Here is a 24016-nt window from a genome sequence, read left to right as displayed (position 1 = left end):
GCTCAGACCATGCATAATCAAGCATGACTAAGTTGTAGAGGGCAAGATTTGGATCTGAAATCTCATGAGACTGTGCTTCTACTTACATCACGCTCACAGCAACTTTACAACTTAAATTGCCTTAGTTTAGCATTCTATCATCCCAGAAGGTTGCTGGGAAGCTGTTAAGCCTGTGCCTGGTTGGATGTTGGAAGAACATAAGACCAAAGTTGCATGCAGACAAATCGGCATTAGGAGGAATTCTCCATGGATATCCTTTCATGCACGAACACTAGTGGTGGCAAGTCAGAGCTAGTAGTTCCAGTAACCACGCAACATTCACAAAATATCAAACACAACATCATGACTAACTGATGTATATCCCCTGGTCACTGGATACTAAGTGGAGTCACATATGCCTACAAATGGACACAGATGTGATTTGACTGACTTGAAACAATCTTTTGTAAAAGGGGTGCGTGGGTTACTAACCCTGCATTTGTCACTTTCCAGCAGAGGCGGTTTGGTAGCCTAGTGGTTACAGCATCAACTTATTACGCCAAAGGCCCAGGTTTTATTCCCCACATAGGTACAATGTGTGAAGCCCATTTCTGGTTACATTTTGGAGGGTTAAATGCCCCTCTCAGCAATATTGCAGCAATATAATTGTAACTAAGTCTGGACAAGAAAATCCAATGACTGATATTATGAGCAATAATCCACGCCATCAGGGTATGAGAGAGAACACTCAATCATCCACCAATCCATTTAGGTGCCTCTTATGGCCAGCATAGGTTGCTGGTAACCCATTCCGTATTCCAACATGGAATCCCATGTGGCAGTGTTCAAGTATGGAGTAACTGTCCACATTGTGGCCCAGGTAAATGATTTATCAGGGTCTGTTACTTCCAAGCCCGTGATTATAGAAGAAGATATAGGTCAGTCTGTTCCAGCACAACCCTAATGTGCTTCCTCCAAACCAGGAAGCCATTGAACAAGTGACCAGCAGTGCCCTGATTTATGAAAATGTGGTAATGATTGCAATAATTATCTCACAGTAAGCTGTCTGGCACAGATCATAAATCACATCTCAACACACACTGGGCGACATTCACAGATAATGAACATGTCAGGTAGTACCCATTCACAACTTGCTTCAGTGGCAATAAACACGCATCCATTCGGCCAATCAGAATTAGATTTAATGATCTCAGGCTAAGACAACATGTAATAGTTGGCAAAGTGGCAGTCGCAGTTAACTCACAGTCTTCGGGAGCAATGGAAATATATCGGAAATATATCGGAAATACATAGGAAATAAATAAAATCATCTGTTTTTTTTTATGACAAGCGGAGTGGAAATGTAAGACTGTTGGGTGTTGATACTCTTCTGTCAGGATCATTAAGTTCTGTCATGTACATGGTCTAAATGATAAATTGTGTTCATGGTGTTTAAATTGTCACACTGGATTAGTTTTTTCAAGATTTATTATTACATGATTGTGGTGTGGGTTCAGCACAAGGGATGAGGATACAACATGGTCAGAGAACAAAAGCCTTGAACCGCAGCACAGTAAAACCTTGTTGGGCAGGAAACCCTGCTTTGTGGAAGATTCTGTTAGGAATGTTTACACATGTACAAAGGGTATTACAAGGATTTGTTCATCCTGATAAATACAGTGGGAACTGTACTATCCGGGTATCAGGACAGGAATTGTACCAACTGGACGTCTGGACAGGAACAGCACCAGACAGCCTCTGAGTTTCACCACAAACAATGTTATCATATGGATCATCAGACCGAAAGGTCATGTCTGCTGACAGTGTGGATCCATGTGTTTAGAGACGTTAATTATAGCCATCAACCAGACACTTTAACTGACCTATTTTTCATCAAAGTTAACATGCCAAATTGATTAGTTTCAACCATACTTCCTGTCTCCCACCCCCCCTCCACAAGACAGTTGCAGACCATTAATGAGTGCACTAACATTACTATGGGCAGTATTTAAGTGTATCACGACATGTCAGTTGGATATGGGAGGTAAGTCACAAGTGACATAGGTCTTTGAGAGAACCCATGACGCTGACAAACTTAGAAACATTATCAGGGCAAACCTGGGATTCAAACCAAATGATCATAAGATCTGGCACATCCAAGGGACACAACTCTGCACGGTGAATTGTAGCACCTGAAACATGTGGACCACCCCTAAAGGACAGTCCTCAGTACCAGTATGGTTTGATAAAGCCCTTGCAAACCAACGTATCATAACAGATGATTTACCATAATAAAATACACAGTGGTGGTTCCAGGGCAGTTATCCTTCCATGTATCCTATGCTTGCCTTGTAGATCCCATGAGATCCCCAAACACGGCCCCTGGCATCAGTTTAAGTACAATTTAGAGTTACTATATGGACAGAAGTTTTCTAGACTTGGGCTTGGGACTAGTAGCTAATGTCACAGATTGCTGTGCTCAGGTTTGTGCGACTTGCATGACTGCATACCTTTGTACCCCTGTTATATGGCCGCAGTCTGTAAATAATCAAATCTAGACCAGACAATCTGCTGATTATCATCAAGAGCATTGATCTAGGCAATTGCTATACCATGACGTGCATCAACCAAGTCAGCGAGTCTGAGCACCTGACCCTGTCAGTCGCCTCTTACAACATGCATGGCTTGCTGAAGACCAATTTTAACATGGATCTTCACTAAGTACCTCTCAAAGAACGGTACACAGGTAGCATATATTGCCGACCTCCTGTGAAACAAGAAACTGTGTTCATGATCCTGTTTCAGCAGGTGCTTGGTTTTGTGTCAGTGTATATCAAACCTACAACTCCTTACGTCATACACTGATGAGCTCCAAGCAGGCTGAGGACATTCTTGTCATTCCAAACACCAATCAATTATGGTAGAAAAATGTGAGAAGAATATTTTACATGTTTTGGATTCTTTTCATCTTTGGAAGTTTATTAGGTACATTTTAAGGGAACTTCTTAATGTTATTTCCACAGTAAATATTCTGGGTGAATGTTCTGTGACTGGCAATTTGTAATATTGTAATATTTATCACCTGTCAAATCATAGCTGCATTAATAAAGTCAACTTGTGAAATGTGAATACCATCATGGTATATAATACCCTGTAAACCCTCTTTATTGAAGTAATTCCACAGGTAATTATTGTAACCAAGGTTAAGGACTACATATCCTTACAGCACCATAACATCATTGCAGCTGAGAGAAAAATATCAGAGATAGCAAAAATCTATGAATTGGGACAAAAAATTAAAAATCATTATTCTATTTATAAAGATTTCATCAAACTGAAAAAAACTTATCGTATTTAATACTTTCATTTTATGAATTTTTTATTTGCCATCACTGAAACAGAGCCTCCATATGGGTCCAAGACGTGTAACATCTCGACAGGGAAGGATGTTTTCTAGAAATTAACCTTTTCAGCTCTTGGTGCAGGGAATGCATCTTCAATTCAGGGAAGGCTGCTATTTCTGACAAGCTAAGTTTCAAACACTGCCGTTTGAAATGGTTTGGCTTTTACCGCAATGACATGAAGATAGTATTCACCTGACAACTAGAGGAATGTCTTTGAAGTAGTGAGATGTGTGAGGCAAGTAGTATCAACAAACAGGAACAAGTCAGCAACCAGGTGGAGAAGAGGTCATGTTAAAGTTGAACCTTTAGTAGCCTCCGGGATTGATCTTTAGTAGGCTTAAATCAATAGTTTATTGTGAGAACACCAACCGCTAAATAGGCAATTCAATAATCAGGTTTAACCCAAGTGTTATCACTGTTCGGCCATAAAGAAGATGAGTGTTTCTAGTTTCCTGACCGACCCTAAGTTATAACCACTGATCCTAACATTTTTTTCTTGTTTTTGAGTTGCACTATAGCTTTTCCATATATTCCACAAGCATAAATTTGTGGCACTTCTCTATAAATAAATCTTGAATATAGCAACATTTAATTGTCATTTGAAAGTAGACTTTTACTGACATTCTTAAAATTACCATTTTCCAAAGGTAAAATATAATAAAAAGCAATCAAAAATAGTCCTATCTATCCTCACCTATCTAAACATAAAGTATTTTGGGCCAAAACAAGAACCATTTGGCCAGGCAACAGTGCTTACAGCTAATCAACAAAGACACTATGTTTGAAAATCGTAAAACAATTGCAATAAAACAATGAAATTCTCACATCATATATATCCTTACTGCTCCAGAAATTACCTGAATCAGCTCAAGGTGATCAAATTGAAATAAATAGAATATTTAGAAAAAATGCCCTTGTTTTGCACAAAGAATCTAAAACAGTGACAATAATCCAGCTTGTCCCAATAGAAAAAGGTCGTGGTATTTCTGTAACATTTGTCAAACACAACTTCCAAATGTCACAGAAACAAAAGAAAATATAGTTGTCATGGAGCAATGAAATTGGATCCATCTGTTGTGATGACTTTAACAAAGATCACTAATTCATATTAATTGAGTAGACATGACGCTTTCCACAGTGTTCACAGTAGGAGTGAACTGCCAGACTTCAGTGTAAATGTTGCACAGCAAGGGGAGCACATGCCATGGTAATTACAAAGGAGCAAGATAAACCTGAATTGAATCAGCAGAGAGAAAGAATGGGATCAAAAATCAAAATGATCTGCCACACTTGATCTGACTGTTATTACCACATTACAGCACGCTCAAGTTGAAGCACTTAGATCGGTGAGATGCAGGTAATGAAGCATGACGCTGGAATACACTGCTGACCAGATCTCCTGCTGGGTTCATCTAGTGGGGCCCCTTGTTGTGGTACTTAACACTGATAAGCATGTCTTCATGGTGGAGGTCGCCAGATATGGCTGATATACTGCCGATGTGACGTTAAATCTTAACTCACTCACTCACTCATGGTGGAGGGAGGGAGATCATAATTGGCTGGATCTATCAGACACTGCTGACCAGATCTCCTGCTGGGTTCATCTAGTGGGGCCCCTTGTTGTGGTACTTAACACTGATAAGCATGTCTTCATGGTGGAGGGAGGGAGATCATAATTGGCTGCATCTATCAGACACTGCTGACCAGATCTCCTGCTGGGTTCATCTAGTGGGGCCCCTTGTTGTGGTACTTAACACTGATAAGCATGTCTTCATGGTGGAGGGAGGGAGATCATAATTGGCTGCATCTATCAGACACTGCTGACCAGATCTCCTGCTGGGTTCATCTAGTGGGGCCCCTTGTTGTGGTACTTAACACTGATAAGCATGTCTTCATGGTGGAGGGAGGGAGATCATAATTGGCTGCATCTATCAGACACTGCTGACTTGGTCTCCTGTATGGAAGGGCGGGGATATATCCTGTGTAGAGATGCAGGGGATGGGGATGAATGTATGAAGGTAGAGATGCACAGCTGCATGGAGGTGGGGATATATGGAGGGATCAGGGATGTATGAAGTGGAGTGGAGTGTTTGGAAGATGATCAGGGATATCAGAAAATGGCAGGTCAAGCAGCAGGGTGGGGTAAATGTTTCAGGGTGCTGGGGGGGCGAGGACAGGATGACAGGAAGGTTAAGTCGTCTGGGAAGAGTGTGGAGGAGAGGGAGAAATAAGATAGGAGTTTGATCAGGTGTTGAGATGGAGAGGATAGGGAGGGGGCTACAATCAGACAAGAGAGATAGCTATTGACAGGTGTGGACAGGATGGGAATGGAGTATGTAACAAGCAGAATTCAATCAGTCAGTTTGTTGGAGGAAATGTTTAGTATTCTCATGCTCAGTGGGGCAGAGGCAGGTCAGAGGGTGAAATCTCTCCACTAAGAAACACAAATGTCATAACAGATTTCACACCAGAAGACTCTTTACATATGTTGTAAATGCAAGGCACCCTGATTAACGTCTCTTACTTACTGTCCTTCAAACAAATGCCAATATATTATACATGTAACAGTCACAGAACAAGGTAAAGCAAGGATAGTTTGACAACTACTGACAAATTTGACCCAACTTGTTTCTCTTTGTTTATTGATCTTATTAACATGTGTTCAAGTATAATCTGAACTATTACAAATGTTGTGATGAAACTTGATATGTTTATATGAAAGAATATATTCCATTATTCACTTGAGTGAAATACAACACTTCATCATTCTCATACTTAATATGCTGTATCTGACAGAGTTATCTCCCTTTGTTTTCTGATGCCAATGTGGCCTTGATGGCCCTTTTACACTGTATCTGACAGAGTTGTCTTCCCTTGTTTTCTGCTGCCAATGTGGCCTGAATGACCCTATTACACTGTATCTGACAGTTATTCGGCTTGTTTTCTGCTATCAATGTGGCCTCCATGACCCTATTATACTGTATCTGACAGAATTGTCTCCCCTTTTTCCTGCTACTCATGTGGCCTAAGAAAGACACTATTTTTTCAGATGAGCAGTAAATACATGATATTAAGAACATTTGACTTTTCGTGTCATGTTACTCATCTGGGTGCCGTTGTACAAAGTGATCTTAGCGCTACGGTGATCGTAACCACCATACCTTAACATAGACTTGTGACAGTCGTAGCGCTAAGGTTGTTTTATACAACAGTACCCAGGTGAGAAATGGTTATGGTGACATTTCCACTCTTGCCTGAAATTAAACATGTCATTTGTCAAGATGAACCAATTCATAAATTATCCTCTATCTAATCTGCTTCCATCTCCCTTTTCATACTGTCAAGGCACCAAATTTTCCAATACTTTATTTCTCACAGGGGGTAAAAAAATTGCTTTCACAACTTGCAGGGACTCCTGGGATAAAATATGTTTTAGTTTTATAGGTCAAAATATGTTTTTCACGTGCCTGTGTTGAAGATAATGTGAATGATTGTCTTGTCTGGCTTCACTGGTGTTCAACATGTAACCCAAATATCTTGCCACATACACATTCGTCAGAGATCACAGACTGATAACTCCTTCCTCAAACCATACTCCAAGCAACTACAGTGGTTATCAAAAATAAAATAACAAACCATTCAAAACGTCTATCTCAAAACGAAGGAACGAACGACTGACTGAATGAACGAACGAAATGAACGAACGAACGAACACCGTTAACACACAAAGGAAACAATCAATAGCTGTATCAAAAGAGCAACAGACTTTCGTGGCAGATCCAGTAACATCAAGCACAGCAGGGGGGCATGAATGTTGATAAGAGTTGTGCTAGTCCCCAACCACCTGTTCCCCTCCCCAATTCCCAGCTATGTTCATTGAGGCCTGGATGCGGAGAATACAACAGGTCCAGATGTTGTAGGTATGAGGCCAACATACTCTAGCCACACAACAAAGCTTTGCCTCTGACATTTTCAATCCAACATTACATGCCAGGTGACATCCTTATTTCATAAAGACCACATGATTGTGGCCTACTGTTCATGCAGTTCTTTCATTGTCTACCGAGTTCACATTATAATCATGAATACAAAATCAAAGGTTCAGATTGGTTCATATTCTAGGACATTAACTCATTGCCATCCAGACTGTCCCTATTTGTATTTCAAATTTCCCAATGATACAGAAGAATCTCTTATCAAAAGCTGACAAAATCATGAAAAGTCCTTGTCAGTTGTCTCCGTGAATATCATAGTAAAAATACATAACAGTTAACATTCTGGATATTTCACGTATGACCATCAGAGCTGTAACCATCGTAGTGTTAAAGAATGTGTTTGACGACTGTCTTAAATATTCTTGATATTTCACTTATGTTTCTTGAATATGTTTTAATGTTCTGAAACATGGTGACCCTCCAAGGCCCCGGTAAGTTCCACAAAGGGATCTCAGAGCTATGACCATTGTAGTGTTAAAGAAGTGGTCTTACGACTGTCTTAGTACTAAGATGGCTTTGTGGGACTGGTCCCTGCACTATAAATGCACAAACCTTTTGTACCATCTGTTCAGGAGCTACCTCGTGCTTCCACATAAAGCTTGTAGGTGACATCTTAGCGCTAAGTTGATACTACCTCCTATACATTAACACAAACTTAAGACAATCATAGCTTTATAAAACAGAGCCCAGGTCCATATTGCCATCTGTAAATAAGTCTTGCACCCTTCCACAAAGGAATCTTAAGCTACGACTGTCTATGTTGAAGTGTGCGAGTTACGACTGCCTGAGCACAAGGATCCCATTGTGGAAAGGTCCTGGGCCAAACAAGGCAATGGTTGAACAGTATCTTTTAAAGACAGGGGCTGCTAGGCAGTGATGTATGCAGTTTTTATGCCCAACACGCGAGAACATAATTTCACAATCAGTTTACACATCAGCCATATTCTTTTCCTGACACACTCAAGCTTATATTCTACATTATATTTGCATTTTCAATAACTCTTCCTGTATCAGGTGAAGTGTCACATTTGCCAAATATCCACTCAAATTGTACTTCAGTGGAGAAAATTGCACACGTAAAACTCTCATGCATATTCAGGAACGCCAATGTTCTGGACAGCAGGCAAGAATGTTGGGAGAACACCAGACCAATTCCATCTACTTTGTATGTCTGGGTGATGAACACAGCACCATCAGCCAAGGTCAGACACATCAGGAAAGACAGTGTCTTTGCCAATAAACCCTGGTGCTTAGATCTATATAATAAGATCAGTTACTAAGATCACTAGCTCATTATAGTTATGGTCACTGAAACTTTGATAAACTGGGAACATCCTGGGACTGGGAGTCTTAGAAACTAACACTTTTAGTCCACTAGTCCTTATGATGATGACAAATGATATAGCAAAACCATTAAAAATGGCAAATTTCCTCTAGTCCTTATGATACCTTAACTTTTGGCCAGTTTGGTGACATGACTAGTGCCAATTTCTAAAGCTGCTTAGGTCATATCTATTTTTTATTTATTAGAAATGTTTTCAGAAGTTATCCATCCACTATTTTGATTTTTTTTTTCTGATTTAACTTTTAAGGCCACAATTCATTAATTATTAGACTTTCATCCATATCTTTCAAAATTGGGAAGGGGGTATTTTTGTACCAGTATTGGGTGTATTTTATCATGTTAAGAAAAAGGCAAAATAATCAATGATTTTCTTATCGGCATAGGTACTTGTGGTCAAAAAAATGATGTGATGCAGGATGGGAATGAAATCTAAGGTCTAAGGGTTGAATTGATGCTTATTTACTGATCAAATAATTACAAACAATAACCCTTTAGTCAGTCTATTAATTTTATTACTTTAATTGGTAAACCTAAAACAACTTGAATATTTGTTCTTGACTTGGCTAATGGGATCAGGTGGTCAGGCTCGCTGACTTGGCTTATGCATCTCATCGTATCCCAATTACGTAGATTGATGCTCATAATGTCATTCACTGGATTGTCTGGTCCAGACTATTATTTACAAACTGCTGTCATATACCCGGTAGCTGGAATATTGCTGAGTGTAGCATTAACAACAAACACACACTCACATGTGTTGCAATGTTTCGGTGTATATTTGAACAGTTATCATGACTGACTTGACTGATAACAGTGTTGGGATCTACACAAAAACATTGCTACAACTTTCACAGAGTAGTTGATCATCCATACTATCTTGTCATTAGTTACAAGAAATAAAAAAAATTTAAATTTATTCATTGAAAAATAGTGATATACTGACAATCAATAGTATTTGGCCTAACTAGTATCTACAAGCACTATGTACATGTATGCATCAATTTCAGTCGATACACCAATGTAAGGTGATACATATGAAATACTATTCGTCATTAATAAGGGCATTTACCCAGCTGTCCCATAGTGCATAACACTCAGAGCTATAGCATACCGTATTCGACGTAATAAGCGCCCCGCTCTAATAAGCGCCCATGGCGATAATTGCTCATATATTGGCTAGTGAACAATTCCAATTAGCACCCCTTCCGATTGATCAATGTACACAAGACTTAGTTATTCGCTTATAATACGCACTCGTGTGTTATATGCACCCTTAATTATGGGCAATTAAATTCTGAAAAAATATATCTGTCGTATATAAACATTTCAGGCTGTCAACATCAACCACGAAATTTATCTCTCAACTCTGTTTTTTCCACCAAAATTATATTCTAATAAGAGCCCCCTATTTCTAATTTTGAGAGCGCCCTGGGCGCTTATTACGTCGAATACGGTATATACATGTAGATCTGTTAACAAAATAACATGAGAGAAAATGTCCTGCTTATAAAATATTTTCTCTGCACATGATATGTTCTAGAGAACTGACTTCACCTCAATAAAGTCACCTAATTTGTATGCTAATGGTGTGCTGGTAACTGCTGCAATCTGAAGACAGGATACAGTACTTTGTTAAACCGTGTTGGTCCGACATCAACAAATACACAGTCCAACTGTCAAATGCATGTGGAAAATTGATCCTGGCTACAACTTTTATATTTCTACTTGTCCAGATGGTTAGTGTAATAAATAGGGACGACACACTAACCTGAAAAAACTACCTTCACAAGTTTACTGGTTAAATCTGAGGCCAAAACAAGTTGCTGATGAGTCAATATTCAGGAATAGTCCCCATAAGTGTAGGATGACTTTCCAATATTTGCACATGTGCATTCTAGTGATTCTCAATGCTGATTGGTCAACTAAAGCCACATTGCTTCATTGTTGAGAAAAACAGAAATGATGTCATCCATTGTATATGATGTCACAAACTGATTACATTACATTATCCGAAAGATAGGGAGCCTTCAGTTTATCTGTAGGGTGGACGTATCATACATTTTTGCTTTTTCAATGAGTAACATTTAGAAAAGCCTACGTGAAACTCGCAATTTTGGATTATCTGTCCCTTTTTTAATGAACACAGTAAGTCCATTGCCAAGGTATGGGATCACCAATCATTCACTCGGGAAAATATATAATACTTCGTAGCTTGTTGGTCATCCTCTAAGTACCCACTCTTGACTATCGTTACTTCCTGTTATTACTTTTGAAATATGCAGCATTTGAAATCTAAAGTTATAAAAAATATGTCTCATAGCTTTTTCAAAATTGGCTAGGAGCATTTATTTTTCACAAGACAAATTGGTTAGTGTCTGTTTTCTATGACTGTTGAACCAAGGTCTGTATTTTTTCATCAAAGTTAATTGCTGATTCACAGAAAATAGCAACCTCCCTACAGCTTGTGTTTGATATCATCCTGTAACGTCTTCTCCTCTTTAATCACCAGACACATGGACGACTCACCAATATGATGTATCACAACTTGTAAAGAGCAAGACTTAATCAATATATCATGTTCTTACAAATAACAAAATTGCTTGCTGCAAACAAGCCTAATTTTCTCTCTACAGGTCAAACATTCGCCCAGTCAGGAATTCTAAAAGCTTCTTTAGAAGGCAAATAGTATCGACATGAAAAGGCTAGCACTACAACTACTCTTCTCTAATATGTTGGCATAATCTTTAACGAGACACAAAAAGCATGTTGAGATGAAGTACGGTGAACGAGTCTTTAGCTACCCCAAACAGCAGCTCTAGTAGATCAATACCCCATTAAATGTCTTCCGCATATCAACAATGATGGCTTTTTGAGAAAATTGATCATTACATAGAAATCTGTGAATGATGTTTCTTTGATCAGCAAGGAAGACAGGCAGGGCAAAAGGACACATACGTCACGCAATATTTAAGGAAGCTACATGAAACTTTTGGACATAATTTACATTTTTTTCCTTGTCTGTTTCAGGTACGGCCCCATTATGGGTTTTCGTTCTCGGACAATACTTTCAACAAGGAGTAGACGAGAAGACCACAAGGAATATTCCAATTTACGATTTCGAAATTTGGTTGGCTTCAACATTTTTTGCTTACACATTCGGACTGGTGATAAACAGGTTCCGGCCTGTGATAGCAGACGCCATCTTAACCTGGTTGATTAAGCCACTGTTACTTCTTGCTACCATTCTCTATATCACATTAGGCGTTTACATAAATATGTATGTGTTTGAATACATCGATAATTACGCAGTTCTGGGAGCAATTCTGCTTCCTGTGTGTGGATGTGCAACTGGATTTGTGTTCTCTGTGGCATGTCGGCAAAAGGTCCGCTTCATCAAAACAATAGCACTGGAGACATCAAGCATGAACTGCCTGATTGTTTTAGCTGCTCTACGTTTTTCTCTTCCTCAACCAGATGCTGATATGGCCTCTATGATTCCAATATGGGTTATGTTCACTATGCCAGGACTTTACGTCTGCTTGGCCATCCTGCAGACGGTCAAGAAGTGGGTTGATAATTTCTTGGAAAGTCGGAAACAGAAGAACTGTCGGAACTACAGTATTGTTTCTGGCATCATAAATCAGCCGGGAATAGCAGCGCTGTCTGCGCCATTGTTTGTGGCGGAGAATTCCGAGGATGAACACAATACCCCCAATGAAAAAGTGACAGTGTTATAGCATTTCTTTGGCTTAGGACTTTCCAATTATCTTTAGTACATTAACAACCATTCTCAGGCCAACATCTCAGTGGTAAAGCATAAGCAATGTTTCTTGGTTTATATGTGTATGAATGTTGATTTTTATTGCAATTGTTGATACATGCTTAGGACGTTTTTTCCAGCCAACAAATCTCTATGGTGCTGGTCACCACATGCAAATGTTTCCATCTAGACGCACATGTGAAAAAAAAACCATATTCACGACGCACTCACAATGCTTGTCACATGACCTCAGTGTGCAAGAAGACAACAGTGCAATCCTTTCACACTTTGTCCGTTTTATTGATTTCAAATTTTATTTTTTATCATGTAGTCCCTCCAGACATGGGTGGATGCCCCATATGTCCTTCAGTGATTTGTGCATAGCAACAGTCCATCTGCCCGTAACTCTTATCCTGTTGAACAAACATACCCAAGGTTACATCTTGGAGAATCCTGCAGGGTCGGTGGGGTAGTCTAGTGATTAAAGCGTTTGCTTGTCACACCAAAGACCCAGGTTTGATTCCCCACGTGGGCATAATGTGTAAACCCATTTCTGGTGTCCCCTTGCTGGAGTATTGCTAAAAGCAGTGTAAAACCACACTCACTCACTCTGATTCTGCAATGAACTGAAAATCCTCATTTGTTTCTTTGCCTAGTTAAAATTTAGTCTTGCAGGAATTTTCTAACTGAATAAAATATATAAAGTAAATCATGGATTTGATGGTTGTAACAGTGTAACTTTCAATATTTTATCCGAACCTAAATGTGTATTGTAATATCTCTTTCTATAACCCTATTTTACACCAATTCAACACTGTTCAACACTTATGCCAGATCAAATTCATTCTGGCCTAATAGGATAAGAGTTACGAGCAAAAACAGACCGTCTAAAGATTTTTTCCATGTTTACTTGTACATATGATACTGCCTAGCTTAGATTGAGTAGCTGTGATGCAACATATTGGCCACTCTGATTATCCAGCGTATTGCATCTCCATCTTCTATTATGATACACACGCTGGACCGATTCACCACCACAGCATCGTTTTGAGCATGGGATGAATGATGCAAAGCTAAAAATAACCGTCCAATCAAATTGCAACAAGCAGTTATAGCACTATTACTTGACTCACCTTATTTCTCATCTACAGCTCGGAATGTTGCCATGATATGTTTCCTCACATCATAAATACTCAGATAAACATCTTTTCAAGCTAAAATTTCATTACTCAGAGTCTTCTGATGCAATAGAAAATATTGGGGGCTTGTCGTATTAAGCCGCACTTTTAATAGCAGAACTTGCATTCAGAACAAACATTTTGATTGGCTGTTGATTTCAAGGTCATGAGCAAGCGCAATTCTTTGCTAACTTAGTGATAAGAGAGAAGTGTATGGCAGTCACTTCCCGAACGAAACAGTACTTGTAAATCAGTCCAGTATATTTATTGTTATAGAATGGTGATAGAATATACTGGTTTGGAGTTGGCAAACTGATGCAATATATATCCATCACAGACGGATTCAATGAAGTAGTGACACTTAGCTGTATGGTATTGATGCATGTGTGACTGTAATACCAACATCCCACCAATCAATGACTTGTATTTCTTGGGTGATTCTGATTGGTTAACTGCCACAACTCTAGCACATGATTGGTGGATACTTTGAAGTAGTGACACATAGCTGTATGGTATTTGTGCATGTGTGACTGTTACCAGCATCCCACCAATCAATGGCTAGTATTTCAAGGCCAATTCTGATTGGTTTACCTCCTCATCTGTAGCATATGATTGGTGGAGGCTGCAGTGAGATCAAGTGCACCATTTGGTGTCATAAGTCAACACTATTAAATTCATAGCAAGTAACATTAGCAGAGATGCCAACCCCCAAATTTGTAACTTCCAAAACAAATTATTTACACCATTAGCAAGGTTGATTGACTGTTTTGTTAAAAAAAGAAAGAAAGATCTTTGGCATTTCTTCTGAATATGTACACCTTCCAATCACAAGCTAAACAAGTGATTATTTATTAATTGATTACAATTCACTTGATTATATCAGCGGAATTTGGCTCAAGTTGTTCAAAATTGCACAGGCTGGCATTTCAAAATTACAAGCATGAACCTAATGGAGCAAGTTGTATATGCAGATATCAAAACTGGAGACATTTTCTTATGTAACCTGAATAAAGATGCATGAGAAACAATACATGACATTGTTCTGATAACCTAAGGCAACATTCATTATCTGACATCAAACTAAAATCTGATTCAGCCATCAGGGCCTCGTTTCACAAACTCCTTTCAGTCTTAGTGCTAAGACAGTTGTAAATCTATGTTAAAGAGTTATAATTATCTTAGTGCTATGATCACTTTCTGAACAGGACACTGTCCCCTCAAAAGGGAATGAATTTGCATGTTTGAGAAAGACAATAAAATCAGTCTTTAGCAAAACCATAAATAATCGGTCTGTACTGACTGTTACTTAATGACAATTACTTGGTAACTGTTTATCCTCTCCACTAAATTCGTGTAGAAAACCATGCATTGTTAGAAATTAAGGGGGATCCTGGGCAGTGTTTGAAATAAAACAAATTGCCAGGCTGCCATCAGGACCCACAGACTTTAGAAGATATGGGCCCTGACTAAACTCTTAAATATACTAAAATCGGATGGTCCTTAACTTCTTTTGAGTAGTATATTTGAATTGAGGGACCCCTTAAATCTTTAACTTTCAACATTTGGGTTATGACAAGGACCCCTTTGACTTTCATGCTTCATTTAAACACTGCCATATATTCCCGATGAATTTGAAAGCAATGGCAAAAGATGTAGAAACCGTAAAAGAATTGTGCAAATCAGATGTTGGGGGCCATGTTATACCCCTTTGTGAGGCCCAGCTTCACCTGGAGCAATTGCAGCTGACAATGTTACATAAATGATTAAAGGATGGTTTGAGAATATGCACAGGGTTGCTCATGTGGACTTGATTAATGGTGACTACTCTAAACCAATGTGTAGCATGTACAGATGTTTAGGATACAGAAGAAGAAATGTCAAACATCACTATATCATGTCAGTTTCTAGAACGAAGATAATCAATTATGTTCAAATTATTCATGGAAATGCCACATAGCTAACAGAAATTATTACTCTTATCAGTATTTATACATAGCTGTACATACTCTGCGGAATATAGACTGTCTTATCTTTCCTTCAAGAATGAGAAAGCATAACATTAATGTCTTTTTATTACCCGGCAGACACTTAAGCATTATGTATGTCATTCTTAACACATACAGCAGGAAAAAATAATATACTAGCCACATAAAGAAACTGTGCACGGAGAAAATATATCCTGGATTGAAATACAACACAGCAAGAACAAAATGATGCAGACGCTGTAGCAGCTGAATGATCGGACCATAAGAAAATGTCAACGGGACGTGAACAACATCTGTTACGATGACGTCAGAAGATCAAAATGGAGTAGGGGGTCATACGACAAAGTCACAAAGTCAATAATAGGTATGACCACCCTGTGCGTGAATCACAGCAGTGCATCGGCGACGCATGGAGTCCACCAAATGGGCATGGAAGGCCTGGGGAATGGCCTGCCATATCCTCCTCAAATCCTGTGCCAAGTCACGGACGTTATCTGGAGGATGTGGAAGACGACACAGACGGCGCTCCATTTCATCCCACACATGCTCTATTGGGGAGAGATCTTGAGAAATTGCAGGCCATGGCAGTAACGTGACATTGTTATGGTGAAGGAAATCCATTGCGACCCTAGCCGTGTGAGGACGAGCGTTGTCCTGTTGAAATGTCAATCCCGGGCCATGACGTTGCAGGAAAGAAATGACCACAGGCCTCAGTATCTGATCTCTGTAGCCAACACCGGTGAGATTGCCCTCAACAACCACCAAAGGGGCTCGGTGCCATGCTGTTATCCCACCCCAAATCATCACAGAGCCACCTCCAAAACGATTCCTCTCCACAATACAGTTGCGTGCATAACGTTCTCCCAAACGCCGGTAGACATGTTGGCGCCCGTCGCAGTGGGAAATGTTGAACCTCGATTCATCTGTAAAGACAACATTTCTCCACCATATTTGAGGTTGGCGAACATGATTTCGACACCATCTTAGACGGTTGACTCGATGACGGTGTGTCAGGATGGGACGTATGGCAGGGAGTCGGGGTCGAATCCTGTACTGACTTAAATGATTCCTGACAGTGTTGGGATGGATACGGCGCAGTCCAGGAATTGTCTGGGACGTCGTTACTGCCATTTGGAACCTGTGTCGGAGATGTGTAACTCGAATCCATCTGTCCTGTCTTGGCGTTGTTACTCGGGGACATCCTGAACGTGGGTGGTCGACAACGTCATTTGAGTTCTTATAACGCCTCACCAATGCCGATATCGTGTTACGATGGCATTGGAAATGAGTTGCCACCTGTTGCCTCATTCCCGCTCAGATCATTCCAATGGCTTCATGACGCTGTGCAGCTGTCAATCTTGGCATGATTTGCTTGTGATATGCTTGTGTCTGCGCCTGAGAAGTTTTGAATTTTTGAATGACCACAGATCATGCTTTCCAAAGTGACAGCGAATTTTGAGTTGCACATGCTGTGTACAGGTGCACAGGATGCATGTGCAGTAACACATTGCACGTCCATAGGCCCCCATCAATGACGTCATATCGCATGGCACGTGCATGAGCGTTTGAATGTCTCCAATAATTACTGTGTTCAAACCTATATTTCATATATGGACGGTGTGCCCTTGTACCTATATTTTCTCCGTACAAAGTTTCTTAATGTGGCTAGTATATTTTTACCATATTTTTCAGCAGGACTCTTGAATAATATTATTTCAGAATGCCCTTGATAATCCCACATTATAACGCAATTTTACTTGGATGTACAACTTTATTTCGGTCTATTTGAATTTTGTAACCAGAATGTAAAAGAGGCTTTCTTTCAAAGTGTCCAACTAACAGATACATAAATAACCAGCCAATTCCCCAATATGATGGATGATTCTTAAAAGAGATCAGTTTTTCTCAATCTTCAAAGGGACTTCAAAGGGAGGTTACTCTAAAGCTTTTCACCTTTTCTATGAGCCTAAAGAGCAAAAACATGTTATGGTATAATGTGATGAAGTCCCATGTTGTGGAACAGTGTCTGTTGCAAGACCATTAAGTGTAGGACCTCTTACAACCTCCAACAGTCTCAGACTACCAGTCTCGGGTTTAAAGTCATTTGTTGCACCTCAATACTTTTTGCTAAATTATTTACCAAAAGAGTTAGACCAATTGATATATTCATCAATAAAAAAACATGCGCTGTAAAGTGAAATCCTGTTTATCCACACAGTACAGTTTCCAGTGAAACAGACAGCTTAACAAATGTCTGGTTTAACAAGTCAGGGGTATGAAGCATTGTTTCCCAGTGCATATATAATGGAGCTTCTGAACGTCCACCAGCCATAACAGTCATTAATCGAAAAACCAACAGCAACATTATTTGTAAAGTAACAAAACAAAGTTGGCTGAACTCCCATCCTCAGTTGCAGGTCCAAAGCTTTTGATCTCAAGTCCTCGAGATCTCACATGTGCTCAAACAGATGAATCTTTCCTTTGTCTTCTCAAAAGTTATCTTCTATCAAACTTTTCAAATATTCTTTTATATGTCAAGTGACACAGAGCAGTTGTTTAAGTTGGAACTTAGGCTGTTTACAATTCAATATTATTATTATTTAATAATATCCCTAAGAATACAGGAATATGTAGACATTTCCAAAACATAATCTTCTACAAGGCTCTAGACTAACAATTCAATAATTCAATATCTATTAAAACTAAGATCGATCCTAGAGTGTGGAAATCATTTCATCATGATCAAACTCATATCAGTGTGAAATTATAAGGAATAAAATAGAACATTTTTGATGGACTCTGTTTTTCATTTAGGTGAAATGGAAAAAATAACACAGAAGATTTTACCACTGTTGTTGATAAGAAATGGTCAATAATATGTATCAAAATCTTTATGCCAACAAATAAGAAAACAATCACTTATCTTTCGGTATCTTGCCATGTTAAAAACTTGTTTGTTTGTCATTCATTAGTAGCCATACTTATCTTGGAAGTGTGGGCACAGGTGGCACAGTCGTTTCAGGCACCGCTATTCACTGTGCAGTCGCGTCCCTTCGGCACGCCAGAAACCTATGATTGAGGGTTCGAATCCCGGTTCATCCTGATTATGTTTCTAGGTTTGTCAGCACTATACCCGTGCTCGTGGGTTTCACCGAAGTGGTAAACGTCTGAGACCTGCATCACTTCGGGCTTTCCTCCCACATTAAGCTGACACGCTGTGATATAACTGGAATACTGTTAAAAGCGGTGTTAAACCCAACTCATTCACTATGTTGGAAGTTCAGAAAATTCAGAAAATCAGAAAGAATGCTGGTCTCTCTCTATGTTTTAACACATTTGCAGTGTTTTGAGCACTGGTATAACATCGACTTATTGTTGTTACTGAGCAGCACATGCCACAGGTCAAAGTGGATTTTAGGAAATTAGTATGAACACTCAATATGCACTGCCAGTTTGATGATTTGAAAAAAATGAACAAATAAATGTACGTCCTATGGTATTTGCTTTAACCCTTTCACTCCTTTCAATGAACCATTGTCTTCTGTTGAGGAGCACCATTGAATATATGTGTACATGCAAATTATGAAACTTGTGTCTTCAGTAATCCTTATACCATCATAGTTAGAAAATACAAGCTGTTAACATGCAATTTATATCCTTGAGGCATCATTCATATACAAGCCATGCAAAGATACCTTGCACCTTTGTCCTTCAGGATGGCAATGCATTAAGGACTCACTTCTCTCCTCAGCTTTTGATTGGTCAGGATTGACCTCTGACCTTCAAATGACCCCTGTGAACCTCATACATTCCTTAGTCTGTACCCATATATGGGCATGATAGTTACAAGATGCATAAATTTGCACATCATGTAATTATTTTTCAACTTTGATGTGATGTATTAATTATTATTAAGAGATTGAAATTTAATCTATGTACTGTCAAATTTCAAATATGATGAATATGACAATGAGTATCATGATAATATGCACACTATTGCTCTCAGTGAGTATGCCTGAGTGGTCTATGATGAGTATTATTGAAATATTTCACTGCTAAATGATGTGATATGTGGTATGTTGAGTATGATGACAAGGATGAAATCACAACATGCATGACAACACATTAACAGTTTTACACATAGCCCATGAATTCATTATCTGTGAAATCTCATTCCCGTTTCATATTGGGGATAATTTTATTAAAATAAATCAACCATTCCATAATACTCATTACCATAAATATAATAATTCATGATGGTGTTATTTTACATCGGATACAATGAACATGTTAAATACATATGTTCAGAGAGCATCTTCATTATTGTCATAGCTAAAGTAATTAATGATTGGAATCAAGAATAGAAATTAAAATGAGAATAAATTGACTCTATTGGTACATGTGTCCATACTATGTGTGAGAGTACTTCCAATGTGGTCATCAAACACACATCCAGACATTCACATCTGAATGAGAAAAGTAACATGACAACACAGCCCCAGGCATCACGGTACGTTTGTCACAATACATCAGCCTTACTTGATATTATTCTGAATCATATTATTGGAAAACCAAAGTGACATGCTCTATATTTTCAGAATATATGTATACAATTGGATATAAATGGATTTGAATATATGGATTTATGTGGAATTAACTTACCCCAATATCTACTTTTTGAACAAATGTCATGCATTCAAACTATTGTGTTCAAAATAATTTTGTGAATAAGATAAGCTTAAACTAACGCAACTTTTACAGTAATGATTTTGTTGTCCAATTAACAATTAAAGCTATACAGTGTTCCCTCGCTATTGGGCTCTTCAATATAGCCCTAACTCGGTCATAGCGTGCGGTAAAGCATGTCTCCCAAAATGTACTAACATTTTTAATAAACTCAAATTTTCCAATGATACAATGTTTTCCCCCCATCTCAGAAAACATTATCAGTTGATCACCGCAATCACGTAACACCGGAAATACCAGTCAACAAATCCGAACTGAAGTACGCAATTTTATCCTATTATTATGATATCTGGTTATAAAAACATTGTTCACTGTTTATCTGGATTCATGTTTGCAATACATCTTATTAATTATATTCAAAATTTCATTCAATAATAATAATAATCTTTACAATAATTTCAGCGAAATTGTATGTGAAGTGATCGGTAGATTGCACAACTCACCATTATTTAAAGCAACCATGGTCAGATTACCATTACTGATGCCTTGAAACAAACTTTAGTTGCAAGAGAATGGATACACATATCATAAAATAAAATGCCGTACCATGACTTGCTTAAAGTTATATTTGGCTTGACCTCGGTTAAACCACTGATGATCTAAAATGCTCATCAATTATCTGGACCCAGAAGATAGCGTTGTAGCGAGGAATCACTGTATTCGGAAGCCCCAAAGAAAAAACAATTCACCACTGTCCCTAATTTGCCATGTTTGAGAGGCATAAAGCTGTATTGTTAGGTCCCCCAACTGTAACCAACTTGTCCTGGCACCGAGACTACTATGTGTTGACTAGGTCCAATAAACCATGCTAACATCGAGGTATATGTTTCAGGAGTGGAAGACAAAACAAGGCAAAGATAAACCTATGCAAACAAGTCCAAAACCTAACCTGCTAATGCTACAACATATCTTGCCAAAAATCAACTAAAATGCCTTACATAATCCACAGGAAACGTGATACGGTACTTCAGGTTGATGGAAATGAAAGACTTCAAACTGTTCCCTGAGAGAGAAAAGATGGTGTTTCCAACATCTGTTTCATATGTGTGAATCATACACCAGGCTACAAAATCAAACTCTGAATAGGAAAATGATAAATGAATTATCAGTATCTTAAACAAGCAAAAACAGAAAACAATCATGTTATTATGCAAAGGGTATATATAATATATACCCTTATCATGCTTATCTAGTTACATGTAACTGTTTAACATTACTGATATATCTGTTTTTAATATCAACATATTTACAGTATAAATTCTGAGAGATTTTGTCATTATTTCAATTAATGTGCAATGTCTTCATTTAACAGTGCCTAAGTTCTGTTAAATATATATATACCCGTGCTATCAAAAAGACTTAAATAAGCAATGACACCCAGTATTACTATGCAGTACCAATACCACCAGGAAAAGATGTATTTGAAGTTTGACAGTACAATTGAACTGTAATATAGTTTTCAGTCATTTTAAAGAGATATACAGGCATGAGATTTCTTCCCCAAATCAAATATGAACATATTTCAGATGTTTTGATGAATCGGTTAAAATTTAAAAACAAAAAACAAAAAAAAATTCTTCAACACATTTAAGAACATATCACTTCGCAACTTATTCTGCTGATATAAAGTAGTTTTACAAAACACAGCAGGAAACATTATTGTACAAAATGTTTAGTGTTCCTTTATTTTTAGCCATCAGTATATTTCCTCAGAAAACAAATAATCAAATTTAAAAAATACAATACTGAAAGGTTACAAGTCTGGTGTGTAAGCCTTGTTTCTATCACTGGTACAATGGTAAATGCAAGAATGGGAACTTTTGTGCACGACAATCTGATGCCTGTATACTGTAGAGCACTGGAGGACAGCACTGGGTAGGCCCTGTATTCTGCACTATTTCACTTCTACATAGTCTAAGTACAGCATTATATAGTTGTTTATTATGGGATCAAGCAGGATTCTGTGGTAGCAGTAAGATTGACTTAGGCATTGTTATTGTTCCAATAAAATATCATTGGTTTTCATAACTTGTTGTTATGTTGTCATTTTTACCACAGCGTACCTTCCAGGCCCTGACCCATATTTGCCACAGCATACCTTCCAGGCCCTGACCCATTTTTACCACAGCATACCTTCCAGGTCCTGACCCATTTTTACCACAGCATACCTTCCAGGTCATGACCAATTCTTACCACAGCATACCTTCCAGGCCCTGACCCATTTTTACTACAGCATACCTTCCAGGTCATGACCAATTCTTACCACAGCATACCTTCCAGGCCCTGACCCATTTTTACCACAGCATACCTTCCAGGTCATGACCATTTTTTACCACAGCATACCTTCCAGGTCATGACCCATTTTTACCACAGCATACTTTCCAGGTCATGACCATTTTTTACCACAGCATACCTTCCAGGTCATGACCAATTCTTACCACAGCATACCTTCCAGGTCATGACCATTTTTACCACAGCATACCTTCCCGGCCCTGACCCATTTTTACCACAGCATACCTTCCAGGTCATGACCAATTCTTACCACAGCATACCTTCCAGGCCCTGACCCATTTTTACCACAACATACCTTCCAGGCCCTGACCCATTTTTACCACAGCATACCTTCCAGGTCCTGACCAATTCTTACCACAGCATACCTTCCAGGCCCTGACCCATTTTTACCACAGCATACTTTCCAGGTCATGACCAATTCTTACCACAGCATACCTTCCAGGCCCTGATCCATTTTTACCACAGCATACCTTCCAGGTCATGACCATTTTTTACCACAGCATACCTTCCAGGTCATGACCCATTTTTACCACAGCATACCTTCCAGGCCCTGACCCATTTTTACCACAGCATACCTTCCAGGTCATGACCATTTTTTACCACAGCATACCTTCCAGGTCATGACCCATTTTTACCACAGCATACCTTCCAGGTCATGACCATTTTTAACCACAGCATACCTTCCAGGTCATGACCATTTTTTACCACAGCATACCTTCCAGGTCATGACCCATTTTTACCACAGCATACCTTCCAGGTCATGACCCATTTTTACCACCGTGTACCTTCCAGGTCAACACTATCTGTGTCATTGAAGGACAAGCCGTCCCTTTGGTGACCATTTTTTAAACTGGGTCTTAGTGCAAACTGGCCGTGGTCTATGTGTCTTCAGGCACTGATCTCTCTATACTTCGGCTGTGGCGGCTTGGCCAAAAGAGGCCACATGGTAATGCAGAAATAGTCAATTTGTTGTACAAGTATATTTTCCAAATAACATGATTGCCATTTACAACCACCTTGGACTTGATTAACTTCAGTATGGTAACATACGTGTCACTGACACTACGATATATTTTGTTGAACAAATTACACCTGTAAACAAAAGTTATTTAAGCAGAATGCCTTGACCAAAGTACTTAATGTCATGTGCACATTTTGATTTGTTTGTGACGCTTTGCCCCATAAAACTAGCCGATAGTGGACAAGTTTTCTTGAAGGTTACGGACAGGGATGAGTATGAATGGATCCTTCCAGGTTTGTCAGACATATGTTTTTACCAGATGTAAAATATCGCATCCTATGCACATACCAAAGTTGTAACAGATGCAAATA

General features: G+C 38.8%; 2 protein-coding genes across 3 annotated transcripts in view; one reads left to right on the top strand and one right to left on the bottom strand.

Moving 5' to 3' along the window:
- Positions 1-22367, top strand: part of LOC139478879 (ileal sodium/bile acid cotransporter-like) — a 55681-nt gene extending 33314 nt beyond the window's left edge. The window contains exon 3 of the mRNA XM_071261551.1: positions 11751-22367. Coding sequence (XP_071117652.1) covers positions 11751-12460 — 710 coding nt within the window. The 3' untranslated portion in view covers positions 12461-22367. The remainder of the gene's footprint in view (positions 1-11750) is intronic.
- Positions 1-24016, bottom strand: part of LOC139478339 (trafficking protein particle complex subunit 13-like) — a 201364-nt gene that overhangs the window by 155810 nt on the left and 21538 nt on the right. The window lies entirely within an intron of this gene.

The sequence above is a fragment of the Haliotis cracherodii genome, unplaced genomic scaffold (genome assembly GCF_022045235.1).
Source record: "Haliotis cracherodii isolate W230 unplaced genomic scaffold, xgHalCrac1.p SCAF_4, whole genome shotgun sequence".
NCBI classification, from domain to species: domain Eukaryota; kingdom Metazoa; phylum Mollusca; class Gastropoda; order Lepetellida; family Haliotidae; genus Haliotis; species Haliotis cracherodii.
Note: the sequence above shows the minus strand (reverse complement) of the source record. Positions and strands in the feature narration are given on the sequence as shown.